Source organism: Trachurus trachurus, assembly GCF_905171665.1.
Source record: "Trachurus trachurus genome assembly, chromosome: 13".
Lineage (NCBI taxonomy): Eukaryota > Metazoa > Chordata > Actinopteri > Carangiformes > Carangidae > Trachurus > Trachurus trachurus.
In genome coordinates, this window is record NC_139892.1 from 8,766,301 (window position 1) to 8,784,606 (window position 18,306).

General features: G+C 44.1%; 1 protein-coding gene across 2 annotated transcripts in view; it reads left to right on the plus strand.

Annotated features, from left to right (window-relative positions):
• The first annotated feature begins 1,997 nt into the window (after window positions 1-1,997).
• LOC310996441 (uncharacterized protein) overlaps window positions 1,998-18,306 on the plus strand; it is a 54,146-nt gene continuing 37,837 nt past the window's right edge. For both annotated transcript variants that reach the window (XM_083985840.1, XM_083985841.1), the window contains exons 1-4: window positions 1,998-2,113; window positions 4,313-4,447; window positions 4,566-4,679; window positions 6,623-6,736. In XM_083985840.1, the coding sequence (XP_083841966.1) occupies window positions 4,362-4,447; window positions 4,566-4,679; window positions 6,623-6,736 (314 nt within the window). In that variant the 5' untranslated portion in view covers window positions 1,998-2,113; window positions 4,313-4,361. The remainder of the gene's footprint in view (window positions 2,114-4,312; window positions 4,448-4,565; window positions 4,680-6,622; window positions 6,737-18,306) is intronic.

An 18,306-nucleotide genomic window follows, 5' to 3' on the forward strand; every position in this document is an offset into this window, starting at 1 on the left:
GTCACAACTTACGACTTTGTAGCATTCCAGGCAACCCACTCGTGTTTTTCCGACCTGTTTTACCTGTGAAAAGTGCACTATAACGGCCACTCGTAACTTCCGACCCGTGAACTCGTACCAGATCGAACTGGTACGACTTCACAGGTCACGAGTTACGAGTTTCCTTGAACGCACCATAACAGTCCTCGTCCCTACGTCACCACATTCACGGCGTCCCTTGGCTGCACTAGACTGCACACACAGCCCTGCATGCCGTTCTCTCTCCTCATTGGATAAAAACTGTAGGATACGATAAATGTTTTCTCCTCGGCTCAGAGCAGAGCAGAGTGACTGACAGACCCGTGTTTCGGTCCAAACACTCTATGTAAGTGATTGCTGTCGGAAGATATAACTATTTAAGACTTATATTATAACACAAATATATCACTTACTTCTGCTTTAAACACACTCAATCATTACATATTGATCAATAGACAGTGTTGACTCAGAGTTAACGAAAACAAGTTTCTCGGTGTGATAATAGTTAGTTAGGTAGTTTGTGATAATAGACGACAAAATAAGCTGCAAATCTAAAACATGCACAAAACAAATACATGTAAAAATGTAAATATTTTGTAAACATCCAAGTAGGCTATCCCTACACATCGATGTGTCCGTATGGATGGAGTGAAGCTGTGGAACGGATTGAGTGCAGAGCTAAAGCAATGTCCAAGCATTAGTCAATTCAAAGAGCAACATGTTGCTGATGAAGTACAGGGAGGAAGAAGGGCCCTGACAGTCACCTGCTGTTCTCTCACTTTATTGATTCATTACATAATTTATTGTTTTATAAATATGAACATAGGCAAAGAAGCTCTTTATGGGTGTGTGGGCTCAAACATTTTGAGCAGTTGATGAATATGACAAATTTAACAGATGATTAATTGGTGACCTGGGAACTAATTATTGAGCAGTGGAGAAGGGGTCAGATGAGCTTCTGCTTCTCCCTGCTCCTTTTCACAGTGTTTCTTTTTGGGTTTGTTTTGTTTGTTGTAACACTTGTCTGAACTATTTGATTTGTTTTTTACTCTTCTTTTATTGTGTTATTTTCATATGTTGCAATTGCAAACGTCTTCATTCATTCAGTCCTACACACAGCCTCACATCTACATTCACCACCAGGGGGCAGTGGGATTATTTTATATTTCTTATCATATGTTTATCAAGCTTTTGTATTGCATTGTACAATGTTAAATCATGTTAAACCATGTTTGTATTTATTATGTATGAACGAATGAATGATTTTTGTACCTCAGAAATGTATGTTCATTAGCTTAGAACTGTAGTCGGAGAATGCCACCCTGGAGGGTTTTTTGGCATTTCCCCTTCACATTATTTTGGATTTTATATGTTATATCTTTTTTAACTTTGATATGTGAAAAAAGAAAAGAAAAAAAAGACAAGACATTTTCTGCTCATGGCCTCCAATGTGGAGCCTGTAAAATATTCTCTAAAACCCTTGTGTGCACACTGCACACACATCAAACTGTAAACATTGATTCTGATTTAATAACGTCAAGTTTGAGAAACAACTAATTTGAAACAACTAATTTGTTTTTGTCTCTGCTCTTGTGTGCAGTCCCCCCGCCCCTCGTCGCCTTAAGTTTCCTGTTACTTTTTACTTTTACTTTTGACCCAGCGGTTGTGCCGCAGTTTATTTTCTCCTGGGAAGGTAACGTGAAAAGTCTTAATGCTTTCCTCGATAACACTGTCGTTATTCTCTGCCCTTCAACTTATCATTGTGTCGTTGTGTTGTTGTTGTATTATATTATTATAATGTTACTGTAGCTGAGTCAGAGCTGTAACTGTAAAGTCTGGACCGACAGAGCCGTGTCCTCCATGTTGTATGGATGTTGTCGGTAGAAAAGCAGAAGTTAGTGGATGGTCAGTAGTTGAACACAGAGTGGTTCTTTGTGTGCAGCTCCACTTCCTGGTGACTGGAGGCAGCTTTACCACCTGAATCAGCCTGTGGAGGAGGCGGAGATGAGCCGCTGCTCTCCCGCTGTCTGAGCCACTAAATGCGGCCTGAGCCCGTCCGGACAGCCGCTGGAGAACAGCTGGGACTTTGTCTGTGGTGAGTGGTCTGTCATTAGATTTACACTACAGGACTGATGTGGACTCAGTGTGGCAGTGAACACCACATCAAGTGAGTCAGAGGCTGCTGCTTCAACAGCTACAGTCTATTGATTAATATTAGTCTGATCAGTGCTGACTTTTATTGATCAATATTGAATGTTGTTGACTATCACTGATCAATACCAAACACTTCATGTTGTAATCAGTGTTTTCCTGAGATTTTATTGATGATTGAAGACTGATGCTGAACACTGTCAAATCAAAGCCATTTACTGCAGTACAGTTTTGAAGTACTTGTACTTCCCTTGAGTATTTTTTTCCACACTTATTAAGTTTTTCATTATTGGATCAAAATGATCAATATTGTTGTGAATAATCATTTAGAACAACAACAGTTGTTCAATCAACATTTTACAAACAGAAATTTTCAGTTTTCAGCTTCAAAGACCAAAGATTTCTTTGTTTACTCTGATTTGACTGTAAACTGAATTTTTTTTAGTCTCTCTGATTGACATTTGAAGACGTGGCCTCAGCCTGAGAGGAACTTGAATGCGTCATTTGTCTGTATTTTCTGACATTTGAGGCTAAGCTGCCGGGAACCTATTGTATTCCTAGGAATTCTTTCTTCTTCTTCTTCTTCTTCTTCTTCTTCTTCTTCTTCTTCTTCTTCTTCTTCTTCTTCTTCTTCTTCTTCTTCTTCTTCTTCCAAGGAAGTCATACTTCCCATGGGTGAAAACTCACCAAACAGAAACATCCGACCCCATGCCAGATTCACTCAACTCCAAGGACATGTGCCCTAAGCGTTTAAATTTAAAAACTTTAAAAATTCCTACCAAACCAACGGTAGATGCTACAGTGTTGAAACTTCACCACAATGTAGCCTCAATACTGCTGAAACTTTTGTCCACTTAAACTCATTACAAATTATGAAGTCCATCACTCTGTTTTTTTCAATAACTGTAAAACTTTTAAAATGTATCTCCTCCCACAGTTTTTGCTCAATTGACACCAAACTTGCTACAGAGCATCTCCAGACCGTCCTCCACAAAATTTGTTTCTCGGATTTTTGATTAAGCAAAAATTGAGCCTACAGTGCATGAAAACGTTTGACTGTAAACACTACTGTAAACATATACCATCCAATTCTTGATAAATACATTTTCAATCTTCCTTAAAAAAATGAGAATATTTTGGAGTCATGGTTGATGAAGTTTAGCAAATATCAGAATTTTATCTCAAAAAAGGAATTTTTGAGAACATTTTGAATTCTGCTCTCATGGGATCAACTGCAGTCAATGTGAGACTGGAATTTTTAAACATCATATTTTCTCTTATGAAGCAAAACACGTATCATTAAAAACAAATCACCAACATTTCCATGCTGTCAAGATGCAATTTATGTATTATCAGATTTTTGTTTAGATAACTGAATTTCTGACATTTTGACCATTTCATCACAACAGCTGCCCGGGCATTGACTCCCTGAGTGGATAAATGAAGCTACACAGCAGGTCTCACTACCAGCTAATTAGCTCAGCGAGTTAAGAGCTGGTTCTTGGTGTCAGAGATTGTGAGTTCGAGACCCAGCAAGGGTGATGATGATGATGACAGATCAAAATGTCAGATGTCCTCAACACGAAACACAAGACAGTTGTACTGATGGTGGCATCACAGCAAGCCTCTAAATTTAAAAATCCAAATAGCTTGGACTGGACCATGTGCGAAGGCTCCTAACATCTTAGAGTCACAGTAGATGTTTGTCAAATACATATCAGAATTTTACCTCAAAAACTGATTTTTCTTTTTACTGTGGTTTCAAATCTGCCTACACGACAGTGAATGGCTTACTCAATTTGTGAAGCCACTGTTGAACTGCCACTTGGCAATTAGCTCAGTGTGATAGACAACGGTCTTTGATTCCACGGGTTGTGGGTTCAATCCTCAACTGGTGCAAATTGAACATTATAAGGACAACTGTCTTGTCTTCCTATTCTCCTGTTTTTTGCTCAGAATTTGCCAAAATTAGCCCAGACCCGACCCATTGCTGCACAGCAGCTATAATCTATCTTTGAATTTCCAGTGTGAGTGAAATGACTGAATGTTGTGTTAGTGGAGCTGTGAGGTGAAATAAGTTGAGGCCCAGTTGTTATGTGTTGAATAATCAGCTGTAGCAGAATGATGTGTGTTTCCTCTGCAGGTGAAGCCACAAAGTGTGTGTGAGCTGATGTGGATGTGACCTCAGCAGCATGGATCAGTCTGAGGACAGAGAGGAGGGAGCCCTTCCCTCTAAGAAACGGCGTGGGGAGCATCAGAGCCAGACCAGAGGTCAAAGGTCAGAATTTAAAACAGTCAGAAAGACTTTTCTCTCTAAAAGTCAGTTGTTGTGTTTATTATTAATATATATTTCATTTTATCCAGCATGCAGATTTATCACTGTGTTGTTGTTTCAGGATCCAGCAGCAGAGACCAGACTCTCCTGAACCCAGCTGTCTGTCTTTAAAGAGCAACTACTCAAAGGGCTTAGGCGCTGACTTTAAAGGAGGACGTGGATCAACTGATCAGCTGTAAGACAAAACTAAATTTCAAAGCTTTTTAACATTCTTCCTGTGGAGTCAAATTTCAACGATTCTCTATAAAATCTGAGCTATAACTCAGACACACATTGTGCACACAGTGCAGCTCAGTAGCAACAGGAAATATGTCAGAACCATCTACTTAAAACAGGAAGAAACCACAGGGTTGAAATCTTTAGCCCAATTCCAATCCGACCCCTCACGGACTCACTGACTTAGAGGCGCGTTCACGGGAAGTCCGTGAGTGTGTGAGGGCTGTTCCATTGTCAGATCATCAAGTCAGTGAGTCAGTGAATGAGGCCTTACTGCCCCCTTACCGTAAGTCAGCACCGATGCTGACTTTGGGTAGGGGAATTACCCACAGTTCATAGCGTTGTGAAGTCAAATATATATAATAATAATACATCCATGAGTCAAACACATGAGATGCCGTCGGAACGCAAGTGTTAAAAAAAAAAAAGTAAACCACACGTAGTCAGAGAGAGCTCCGCTGTCTCTTTATTGTTAATGGACAAGAGCAACAACCAAAAAAAAGAAAGAAAGAAAAAAAAGAATAAGTTTACTGTCAGTATTAACGTGTGCAGTTTGTGATTATTGATGATGATTTGAGCAGATCTGATCCGGGAACATTTTGTTTTGAGTCCGTCCACCTCACACACCTTGTGCGTGTTGAAAGTACGGTAAATTATCGGCCCAAGACCGGAGTCAACAACATGTTGTTGTCAAGGTAACGTGTTGTGAGAATGTGTAAGTGCTGTTCCATTCATATTTACAGCATCTGGACCCTCACAGACTCTCACACTCTGTCACTTGGAGCTGACGTCACTTTAGTCAGTGAGGGTTCAGGGCTCGAGTCTTTAGTGGGCGGATTGGAATTGGGGGATCCTTTCATTTGCACTAAATGTTCGTGGTCTTGTTTCCACCTGGTAGAAAGAATATGGTGATTTTGGCTGCATCAAGTCGCCTCCTGGTGGCAGCTTTGAGGTGTGCAACAGGACGAGGGGCTGATGAGTGGTTTCTAGTGAGTTCAGAGTGATGTCAGACACAGAGAGCAGAGACAGAGGATCACATGAGTTACACACAGTTACATGAAGCAGCAGCCTTTTACAGGAGCAGACGAACAAACGTCCATAAATACTGAAAAAGAGAACGAGCAAAACTCAGATAAAGACTGAAACTTCAACTCATCTATAGAACAAAACACACAGATAAATGACATTTACTGAGGTGAAATCATCATTGTTATAGTTTACAGCTTTTCTTTACAGGAAAAAGGAACAAATCAAGGTTTGTTGTTTATTTAGGATATGAACTATTAAATAGTTTGCTCAGACTGTCCTTTTTCTGAAGATGTGCAGCACTTGATGATTGTTTAACAATTTAAAGCAGAAGTAAGCGGAATATTTGTGTTAATATAAGTCTTAAATAGTTCTATCTTCCGACAGCAATCACTTACATAGAGTGTTTGGTCCGAAACACGGGTCTGTCAGTCACTCTGCTCTGCTGTAAGCCGAGGAGAAAACTTTCCTTGTATCCTACAACCTTTATCCAACAAGGAGAAAGAACGGCATAAAGGGGCGGTCCTCTCTGTGTGTGCAGCCAAGGGATGCGCGTGAATGTGGTGACGTAGGGATGAGGACCAATAGATCCATGACGAGGGCGGGGACTGCTAACTCCATCAGCTGACAAGAAGTTAGCCAAAACGACCGGATCGCTTACTTCTGCTTTAAGAAAAGGAAATCATTCACATTTGTAACTCGATAGTACCTTTGCAGATGATTCTTATGAAAATGTAAAATTATTCACACTTAAGTTGTTGATTTTTATAGAGTGTGGTCATTCAACAAAGTCAGTTGTTGTGTTTATTAATAAGATATTTTTCATCATGCTTTTTTATCCAACATGCAGATTTATCAGTTGTGTTGTTGTTTCAGGATCCAGCAGCAGAGACCAGACTCTCCTGGACCCAGCTGTCTGTCTTTTAAGAGCGACTACTCAAAGGGCTTAGGCGCTGACTTTAAAGGAGGACATGGATCAGCTGATCAGATGTAAGACAAAACTAAATTTTGTTTTTGCGCATGTTTTCATCCATAAAATGACCAAAAATGAACACTATAAGCGGATTTCTTGATAACGAATTATTTAAACAGCATTTGTATAGAAATGATTCCGTCCCAAGCCTTTTGATCCATAAGCGGTTTCCACTGTATTTTGATTGGTTAAAACAGCCTTCCACACGTGCATTGCGTCACTTGGTAGCGGATTCCACGGTTGCGTGTGTACGGAGAATCTTTTATTACACCACTCGTGTAAACGCGGAGCAAAACTCCAGTTTCAAAAATACCCGGGCTCATGTGGACAAGGCCTCAAACTTCTCCACCCGAGGCAGGAACTCTCCCCCGACCTGGAGGGGGCAAGCCACCTTTTTCCGGTTGAGAACCATGGCCTCGGACTTGGAGGTGCTGATTCTCATCCCAGCCGCTTCACACTCAGCTGCAAACCGCCGCAGTGCATGCTGAAGGTCCTGGCTCGAGGGAGCCAACAGGATGACACCATCCGCAAAAAGCAGAGACGAAATCCGGTGGCTCCTGAACCGGACCCCCTCCGGCTGCGCCTAGAAATTCTGTCCATAAAGATAATGAACAGAACCGGTGACTTAGGCTGACTTTACACTGCATGGTTCAAGTGGCCCAATTCCGATTTTTTCTCTCAAGTGGCTCAGATCGGAACTGTATGTGTAAACGGGACAAATACGCATGGAATCGGATATTGTCAGATCAGATTCAGGCCCCCGTTATATGTGGAACTAAATCAGATACAAATCGGATATCTGCCAGTGCGTCTGCAGTCTAAACAGACAAATCGGATCTTTCCTGGCAACGTCATCAATGATAATATTAATTCACGTGCCCACACGTTGCACTGAACCTCTGTAGCCCGTGATTGACACGTGGGGCTGACCTGGAGTACCGTGGCCAGCTGTGGCCAGCTGTAGTCACTGTCACAGGAGTTACAGTGTTTCATTTTTGTAGTGTCCATGTGTCTGTTTTTTCCCCCTCACTAGTTGTTTTCCCCCTCACTAGTTGTATTCATATACAGTAGGCCTAATATTAACTTCTATGCAGATTGAGGGCAGGAGTGTGAAAAGGGAGCGCACGATAAACACCAGATTTCACGTTTGCCAGACATTCCCAACAGACCCTCACGATATGCTTGGGTCTGCCAAGTCTGTCCAGTTTCCTACCCTGCCAGCGAATCCAACTCAGGTGGTGATCAGTTGACAGCTCAGCCCAGTGGCGAAAGTTGTCTGCTACGGGCCCTAATGCAAAAAAAATCTGCGGGCCCTATAATAACAACGGGGGGGGGGGGGGGGGGGGGGTGTTAGACTGTAGTATGTAGGCTACTCCAGGCCTGTGTGGAGCGTGTGTGGCGCTGTAGCGCTGCCACACATAAACACTAAAGACAGAGAAGAAGACGGAAAGTCCCCCGCTGTATTCAAACTCAAACATGGATTAAATGTTGACAGGGAGTTGTGTCAGAGTAAATATCACTGATGATTAAACAGGTGTGATTCAGCCGCAGCGTCTGAGCGACCCGACGGCAGTCGGCCGTTGTTGTTACGTCCATAGACTGTGTCGCCTGCTGCAGCGGTGTGTGTGTCTCAGGTTACAGGTAGAGTGGTGGGGGGCATGACATCATCGTTTCAGATAAATCTGTTTTGGGCGTCCAGACTGGAGCGGCGTTTTCAGATTTTCCCACTCTGGGACACGTTTAAAAAAATACCGTTTTCACCCCCCCGAAAACGGGTATTAATAAAGTATTTATCCAGATTCAAAAAAGCCGTATCCGTCTGGACCGGGGCCCTGAGTGAGTGACAGCGCTGTCCGCTGTCTCGGTGCTGAACGTGTCACTGCTCGTGAGAGACACAGAGAGAAAGAGACAGGGAGAGACGGTCAGGACGGCGCTGCGCCACCGCGCTGCCGACAACAGGAGAACTGTCACCTGGCTATGCCCGCGCGCATGTTCATAATCCAGAATAACGTTAATGAATTACAGTAATGATGTAAAAGCCAAGATGATTTAATACAGTAGCCTATACCACCAATTGATACTTTTTTTTTTTTATGTTTTATTATTATTATTATTATTTTTTACCGTTCACCGCGGGCCTTTTTTGGCCACGGGCCCTAATGCAACGGCATTACTTGCATTAATGGTACTTTCGCCACTGGCTCAGCCCCTCTCTTCACCCGAGTGTCCAAGACATACGGCCGGAGGTCAGATGACACGACAACAAAGTCGATCTTTTTTTTTTTGGGGGGGCTTTTTTCAATACACAGTAGAGATAGACAGGAAAGGGGGAGGCAGAGAGAGGGGTAATGACATGCAGGAAAGGTCTGCCTGACGCGGGATTCGAACCGGGGACGCCTGCAGTGAGGACTGTAGCCTCCACATGGGGCGGCCGCTTTAACCACTGCGCCACACACCGCCCCTACAAAGTCGATCATTGACCTCCGGCCTAGGGTGTCCTGGTGCCACGTGCACTGATGGACACCCTTATGCTCGAACATGGTGTTTGTTATGGATAAACTATGGCTAGCACAGAAGTCCAGATCGGGGAGGCCGTTCCTCCCAATCACACCCCTCCAGGTGACACTGTGGCTGCCCACGTGAGCGTTGAAGTCCCGCAGTAGAACAATGGAGTCCCCAGCTGGAGCACTTTCCAGCACCCCTCCCAGGGACTCCTGGGCTGCGTTCCAAAAACAGGTTGAGTTTCCCTCGCTCACTTGCCCTCAGCAGAGATGGGGACTCGAGTTTGCGACTCGAACTCGAGTCGCACTTAAGTCGCACCCACAGAGACTTCAGACTTGACTTGGACTCGTGCCCTAAAGACTTCAGACTCGACTCGGACTCGTGTTTTGAGACTCGTGAACAATCTTTATTTTTTTTGGCTCGTGTCTCCCTCCTGACAGGACGACCGACGACCTTTTTTTTTCTTTTTTTTTTTGCCGTTAACACACAGTAGCGGAGCAGCGCCACATGGCCGGTAACGTTATTCAGATGGAGGTTAGATCTTCATATTTAACTCCTACAGAGTGCAGCCAAACACCAGTGTCTAAAGAGAGAGGAACAGCAGAGCTCCTCTGACAGCGCAGTCAGCTGCTGCGGGTGAGTGACAGGCGACTGTGAACCGGCTTTTTTTTCCTTTTTAATAGCGGCACCGTCCGTAGCCTACATGCACAACGCCCGTTTGTTGTGAAACTTTCCTTCACGGGGACTAGCTGCTGAATAACGGGCACATATCAGGCTATTGTAGGCTAAATCCTCCTGTTTATTTATGTTTTTGCTGCGAAATATGACTGAAGGCTCGTATGGAAGTCTGTACGCGTCGACACGCCCCCATGAGTTGACGGAGCTAATTAAAAAAATAATAACAACGATGCGGATCCAGAAAGGTTTTGCTGCACATAAAGATGTGAGCTATAGGTACCACCCAGATCTAATGACCTATAATTAACAGCCTAAATCATTTTCCATGTTGTTCATCTGGGTTTTCTGAATTCAACAAAGCAAAAAAAGAGAGAAAAGGCCAGTGCAGAGGGGCAGAGCAGCCTTGATTCTTTCTTGACTCAGAATACAGTTTCCTTTAAAGGAAAGCTTTCATTGTGTGTTTTCTTCATATTGCATTGCAATATCCTGTTTAAAGTGATCATATAATAAACAACTAATCAATACTGTATAGATAAAGGAGTGATAATAATACAGTAAATGCTTTGAATCTTTTAGATATAGCTGTGCAGTATCTTTAGTAGACCGGGTAGCAGCAGATGATAGAAGGGTCATTACAACCAGAAGAGACAGGAGACTTTTATTTTTTAGAGACTTGAGACTTGACTTGGACTCGTGACCAAAGACTTGAGACTTGATGAAGTCTCACCCCTCAAAGACTTGAGACTTGACTTGGACTCGTGACCAAAGACTTGAGACTTGACTTGGACTTGCAAAAAAAGACTTGTGAACATCTCTGGCCCTCAGCCCTTGCTATGACGTCACACGGAGGCCACTTGGAGAGTGGAGGGAAAGTGGGCGGGGGAGGAGTACAAGAGGTAAACGGAACGCACCTGCCCTCGTTCACTAACAGCTGGGACAATCACTGGTCGACCACATGTCGTAGGTGTAGCGCTGTACTGCCTCTTAAGGGGGGGGGGGGGGGGGGAATTCAATACTCTATAATATCAATATATACTACTCTTTCTCTGTCTGTCACTGATGATGAGCTCTGCTTCATCAGACCAATCCTGATTAAAATTCCTTATTCAACTACACATCAACACAGGCACAGCAACTATGTGAATATGAAACGTCAGATTAAAAAGGCTCTTTAGACACGTTTTCTTTGTGACAAATAAGTTTGCCTATTATATATCTCTACTAGCCTACCACTTGTAAATTGTTTGTTCTGACATGTCACTGCTAAACTAGTTTATTGAATTGAATATTTACTGACCCCTTTCATTTATTTTCTTCTTTGGTGGTAAACACACAACTGGTGCTTGAGGTTCATTATCGCCACCGCATGGACGTATTTTTCGTGCACCACTGCAATGCATTGTGGGTGATATACAGCTCTGGAGTGACCATCGATGTTGACTTGATCACTCAGCCCTCAAGGGTCGATCTCACCAAGTTCACTTCAGCTGTTTAGAGAAATGGAACAGCCCTTATGATGGCGGCGGGGATTTCCCCGAGGGCAAGTGCTGAGGGCAAGTGCTGAGGGCGACTCAACACGCTTTTGGAACGCAGCCCAAGAAGGCTGGGTACTCTGCACTGCTGTTCGGGCCCGTAAGCCGAACCAACGGTGAGAGACCTATCCCTGACCCAAAGGCGCAGGGAGGCGACTAGGGCTGACCCCAAAAAATCAAAGCTTTGTTCGTTGCCATGGTAATCAATTTTTTTCCTGATTTTTTCCATCCTGAGTTTGGAGATATGCAGTGCTTGTTTGCCATGACTTTCATTATTTCCACTATGATCACGCGCAACCCCCCCCCCTTCCCCCATCGTGCACCCCCACGGCTGTCAAAGCTTCGATTTTGATCAATTTTACGTCTGCGAAGCTTCGATTATCAAAATATGATCATCGGGACAGCCCTAGAGGCGACCCTCTCATTCACCGGGGCCCCGGTAACGCCAGTCCGGGCAACGTAAACTTCCTTGGTAGTAGGTTATTCATAAGGGGCTTTGAACTGCTCTTAGTCTGACCCGTCACCTAGAACCTGTTTGCCTTGGGAGAACCTACCAGGGGCATTAAGCCCCGGACAACATAGCTCTCCTAGGATCATTCGGGTGCTCAAACCCCTCCACCACGGTAAGGTGGCGGTTCAAGGAGGGGAAATTAAAATGTTATATTTTTTTATTGATCTAACATTTTAATTTCGCCCCCTTGAAGGGGAAATTAAAATGTTAGAATGTTATGTTCTTATCGATCTTGTGTTTCCATTCAGAACATTTTGCTCCAGTTTGTCGACATAAACTAAAATCTTCCCTGAAGAAGAAGTTCCAGCATGTGTTTGAGGGGATCTCTAAAGCAGGAAACCCAACCCTTCTGAACCAGATCTACACAGAGCTCTACATCACAGAGGGAGGGGCTGGAGAGGTCAATGATGAACATGAGGTCAGACAGATTGAAACAGCATCCAGGAAACCAGACACACCAGAAACAACCATCAGACAAGAAGACATCTTTAAAGCCACACCTGGAAGAGACCAACCAATCAGAACAGTGATGACAAAGGGAGTGGCTGGCATTGGGAAAACAGTCTTAACACAGAAGTTCACTCTGGACTGGGCTGAAGACAAAGACAACCAGGACATACACTTCACATTTCCCTTCACTTTCAGAGAGCTGAATCTGCTGAAAGAGAAAAAGTTCAGCTTGATGGAACTTGTTCATCACTTCTTCTCTGAAATCAAAGAAGCAGGAATCTGCAGGTTTGATGAGTTCCAGGTGGTCTTCATCTTTGACGGTCTGGACGAGTGTCGACTTCCTCTGGACTTCCACAACACTGAGATCCTGACTGATGTGACAGAGTCCACCTCAGTCAACGTGCTGCTGACCAACCTCATCAGGGGTAAACTGCTTCCCTCTGCTCGCCTCTGGATAACAACACGACCTGCAGCAGCCAATCAGATCCCTGCTCAGTGTGTTGACATGGTGACAGAGGTCAGAGGGTTCACTGATCCACAGAAGGAGGAGTACTTCAGGAAGAGGTTCAGAAATAAGGATCAGGCCAGAAGGATCATCCCCCACATCAAGACAACACGAAGCCTCCACATCATGTGCCACATCCCAGTCTTCTGCTGGATCACTGCTACAGTTCTGGAGGAGCTGTTGAAGACCAGAGAGGGAGGAGAGCTGCCCAAGACCCTGACTGAGATGTACATCCACTTCCTGGTGGTACAGGCCAAAGTGAAAAAGGTCAAGTATGATGGAGGAGCTGAGACAGATTCACACTGGAGTCCAGATAGCAGGAAGATGATTGAGTCTCTGGGAAAATTGGCTTTAGAGCAGCTGCAGAAAGGAAACCTGATCTTCTATGAATCAGAGCTGACAGAGTGTGGCATCGATATCAGAGCAGCCTCAGTGTACTCAGGAGTGTTCACACAGATCTTTAGAGAGGAGAGAGGCCTGTACCAGGACAAGGTGTTTTGCTTCGTCCATCTGAGTGTTCAGGAGTTTGTGGCTGCTCTTCATGTCCATCTGACCTTCATCAAATCTGGGCTCAACCTCATGTCACAACAACAAACAACCTCCAAGAGGACTGAAACAACAGAAGTCAAATCTGCAGAGACAAACTTCTACCAGAGTGCTGTGGACGTGGCCTTACAGGGTCCAAATGGACATCTGGACTTGTTCCTCCGCTTCCTCCTGGGTCTTTCACTGAGGGCTAATCAGACTCTCCTACGAGGTCTGATGACTCAGACAGGAAGTGACTCACGGTCCTATCAGGAAGCAGCCCAGTACATCAAGAAGAAGATTGAAGAGACTCCCTCTGCAGAGAAAAGCATCAACCTGTTCCACTGTCTGAATGAACTGAATGATCGTTCTCTAGTGGAGGAGATCCAACAATCCATGAGATCAGGACGTCTCTCCAAAGAAAAACTGTCTCCTGCTCAATGGTCGGCTCTGGTCTTCATCTTACTGTCATCAGAAGAAGATCTGGACGAGTTTGACCTGAAGAAATACTCTGCTTCAGAGGAGGCTCTTCTGAGGCTGCTGCCGGTGGTCAAAGCCTCCAACAAAGCTCTGTAAGTGTACAGATGGATGTACAAAGATGTAGAGTTATGTTCATAATAATAGCAGTGTGTTTAAAAAGGTGAGTAAACCTCAAAATTCTTCAAATAAATTGTATTTTAAGGAACACAACTGCATTGGGGACACTGCACATTCTATTTCAAACCAAGAAAATTGGAAAAAGTTATTTAATTTGATAATATTTTACAGATAGTCAAGAAATATAATGTTCAAAAAAATAGCAGTGTTGACATCTTTCTTTACACGCTTGCTGGTGTGTTTGGGGTCATTGTCTTGTTTGGGGTTATTTCCTCTTCAGTATACGGCAACATGACTTCTTCCAGTATTCTGGTGTACTCAAACTGATCCATGATCCCTGGTATGCGATAAATAGGACCAACACCATAGTACGAGAAACATCCCCATTCATGATGCTTGCACCACCATGCTTATGGTGAAGCATGGTGGTGTACTGTGTACTGTGGCTTGAATTCAGTGCAGGACGTCTGACAAACTGTCTGTGGCCCTTAGACCCAAAAAGAACTCTCATCAGTCCACAAAATATTACGCCATTTCTTTTTAGGCCAGTCAATGTGTTACTTGGCAAATTGTAACCGCTTCATTACATGTATTTTTTTTAACAATGGGACTTTGCGGGGGCTTCTTGGCGGTAGCTTGGCTTCACATAGACGTTGTCTGATTGTTACAGTACTCACAGGCAATCTTAGATCTTCTTCGATCCTCCTGGAGCTGATCATTGGCTGAGCCTTTGCCATTTTGGTTACTCTCCGATCCCTTCGAATAGTCGTTTTTCTTTTTCTTCTTCGCCTTTTTGGTTTTGGCTGCCATTTTAAAGCGTTTGATATCATTTTAGCTGAACAGCCTATCATTTTCTGCACTTCTTTATAGGTTTTCCCCTCTTTTATTAATTTCTTAATCAAAGAATGCTCTTCTTCTGAACAGTATCTTGAACTACCCATTTTACTCTGTTTTTCAAGGACAAATGCACAGCCAGCATATGCAGCATCAGTTGCCTTGATCCTTGAATAAGGGCCACCTGTTTAACACCTATTTTTTTCACATAATCAATGACCTCAATAATTGAACCTGGCACTGCTATTTCTTTGAACACGCCCCTTTCAGTAAATGATTCAGTTTCACAGAATCAGCAGCATGCACGTCATGCCTGTTGGGTCTGTTGGTTTTCTATACCTTTACTAAACCTTCTAGAAAAAGTTGAAAAAAAAAAGTTGAAATTCTAACAAAATCAGTGATTTATCTTGCAAGTGATGTCGGACTGCTATTATTTTGAACACAACTGTAGATAGTGTATTTTTTCTTTTCTCTGTGTTATATTGCTTTTTTATGCCCGCATATTATTTGTGTGTCTGCACAATTGGATCCTTGAATTTCCATTGGGATCAAAGAAGTATTTCTAAGACTAAGATAGCAGAATTTATCCGTTACTATAGAAAGACACTTCTGTGTTTTCACCAGGATAGAAATAAATAAAGGCATTTCATCTCTTTAATTCCCCATGATCATCTCTTCAGCCTGAGCAGCTGTGACCTCTCAGAGAGAAGCTGTGAAGCTCTGTCCTCAGTCCTCAGTTCCCAGTCCTCTAGTCTGAGACACCTGGATCTGAGTAACAACAACCTGCAGGACTCAAGAGTGAAGCTGCTGTCTGGTGGACTGGAGAGTCCACACTGTAGACTGGAGACTTTCAGGTGAGGATCCATCACGCTGTGTATCTGATGACACTTGGACACAGCAGCAGGTGTTGACAGAGGGTTCCTGTGTGTTGTTGTGTGTGTCCAGTCTGTCAGGATGTCTGATCACAGACGAAGGCTGTGCTTCTCTGGCCTCAGCTCTGAGCTCCAACCCCTCCCATCTGAGAGAGCTGGACCTGAGCTACAATCATCCAGGAGCCTCTGGAGTGAAGCGGCTGTCTGCTGGACTCGAGGATCCAGACTGGAGACTGGACTCTCTCAGGTATGGAGAGGCTGCTGCAGCCACACACACTAGGATCTACTAAAGGATTGCGTCTATAAAAACGTATGCAAACTTGACTGCACACATGCTGAAGCTGATCTACTAACCAGGCACGCCGAGGATTGCGTCTCTCAAATGTGCAAAATTGCACGTGCAATCCATTTCACATGTTTGCCTTCATGACTGTCGACACCTGTTGAGTGTGGACACACTAATAACAACACAGAACCAAGAATCAAACCATGTCCACTGCTCAGAGATATTTTGTCTCCAACCAAGGAGGAAATAAGAGACAGAAATCAGGCGGCACCATCACGTCTCTGTCTGGTCAGATATTGATGATTAATAATCAGCTCAGTCTCTCTGAGATCCTGATATTGTCCTGATGAGATCTGCTGTTGTGTTGAGGAGACAGTAAATCCTTGTAATTTACTGTCTGTGTGACATCCAGATGTCATCACTGTCCAGAGGCCTGGAGCTGTCAATCAGAAGAAAGTGAGTGTAGTGAACAGTGTAATAATCAGTGTTTGTGGCTGAATGTGTGTGTGATCAAACAGCTGTTTTCAGACTCTGTGTGTGCGCTGCTCAAACACGTCTGACTTCAGATCAGATGAAGCCACAAAGTGGCTCCTTAATGAAAGTCTCCAGCAGCTGGAGCTTCACTTCCAGCCTGAGTCCATGTGCTCTGAGCTGAGTCTGGTTCTCTCTGCTCTACAGTTTCTCTGCTTCATCTGGACTCTGTCCAGTAAAAATGTGTGGACAGGTTTGATGGAGCTCAGGACTGGTCCTGAGGACGGCTGCTTTATTCCACATGATGTGACTGATCACAGTGAGTCAGTGTGTTGCAGCTGATCTGTGTCAAGGCAAGGCAAGGCAATTTTATTTGTATAGCCCGTTTTTACAAACAGTTGGTCTCAAAGGGCTTTACATGGCATCACAACAACATCCTCTGCCCTTAGACCCTCACATTGACTGAGGAAAAACTCCATGGCCAGAGCTGGCCAGCTTAATGGGGAGGACTAGATGGCAGACTGGTTCATGGGAAGGGAGGGCAGGCCGGTTTAACAACAGAGGAAAGGGCAGGAGGGGGGCGATGCAGGCGGTGGCTGGTGCAGAGAGATGGAGCTCCGGTGGATCTGTGGAAACACAGAGAGAGTGCGAGACACCAAGGCCAAACTACAAAGTGCAACAGAAAATGACAGTTCAAAAATGTACAGAGAGGAGAGGAGAGGAGAAGAGAAGAGGGGAGAAGAGGAGAGGGCTCTGTGTAACCAGATGTGTCCCCCAGCAGTCTAAGCCTATAGCAGCGTATCTATAAAATGGTTCAGAGCTACCTGAACCAGCCCTAATTAAAAGCTCTGTCATAAAGGAAGGTCTTAAGCCTGATTTAAATGTATTTAGAGTGTCTGCCTCTTTGACCCTCTTTGACCCATGGAGAGAGCTGGTTTCACAGGCTAAAGGAGCCCGGTAACTGAAGGCTCTACCTCCCAGTCTGTTTTTAGAGATACTGGGAGTCACTAATGGCGCATTTCCACTAGCACGGCTCGGCTCGGTACGGCTCGGCACGGCACGGCTCGGCTCGGTTTGGTTGTGTTTCCATTACAACTGAGTATCACTAGTACCGCCGTGACGTCATTTACACGTCGCCGAGCAACGCTCTAAACTCTGTAAATATATAACTTTAGCAACATTTGAAACATTTTCAGGCGAGAAAGTAGTCGTTTAGATCCCCAACGTGTTGAAAATCTGACAAAATACCAGCTGTTTACAATTTTGTTTCAACGAAGTCGGCGTTACTAAAGCTAGCCGTAGTGAGCAACGCACTTCCGGTTATTTTCACAAAATAAAATACCCGTTGCCTTTTATCATAAGGAAAGCCATTACGATAGAATTGGTGCTTTTACTTTGAAAACAGGAAGTGAACCTACCCTCGCTGTAGCTAGCTTTAAACCGCCGTTTTGACTCCTATGCTCTCGTCCCGTTAACGGCATTTAACCGTTCAATATGCCTTACCGGAGAGTCTTGCCAGCTCTGAGATCGGCCTGGTTCATTGTAAAACATTTATTTATTGATGTAAATGTGGTGTTTTCTGTGCGTACAGACCCCAAGGCAGTGCTGCTCTTCTGTCTAACCACAAACAAACTTCTGCTACAGCCACAATTGTTAGATTTCATCAATGAGACCAACATTTAAGAGTTTAACCAGCCGGTGGTAAACCTCTAAAAGCCATCGGGGAAGTTAATTAGCGGTCTGTTCTCCTCGGGGTGACGATGGTAGGCTGGCCGGCGGAGCACGTCAGGAGCCGGGCTGCTGCCTCTGTGATGTCGCGGTCGC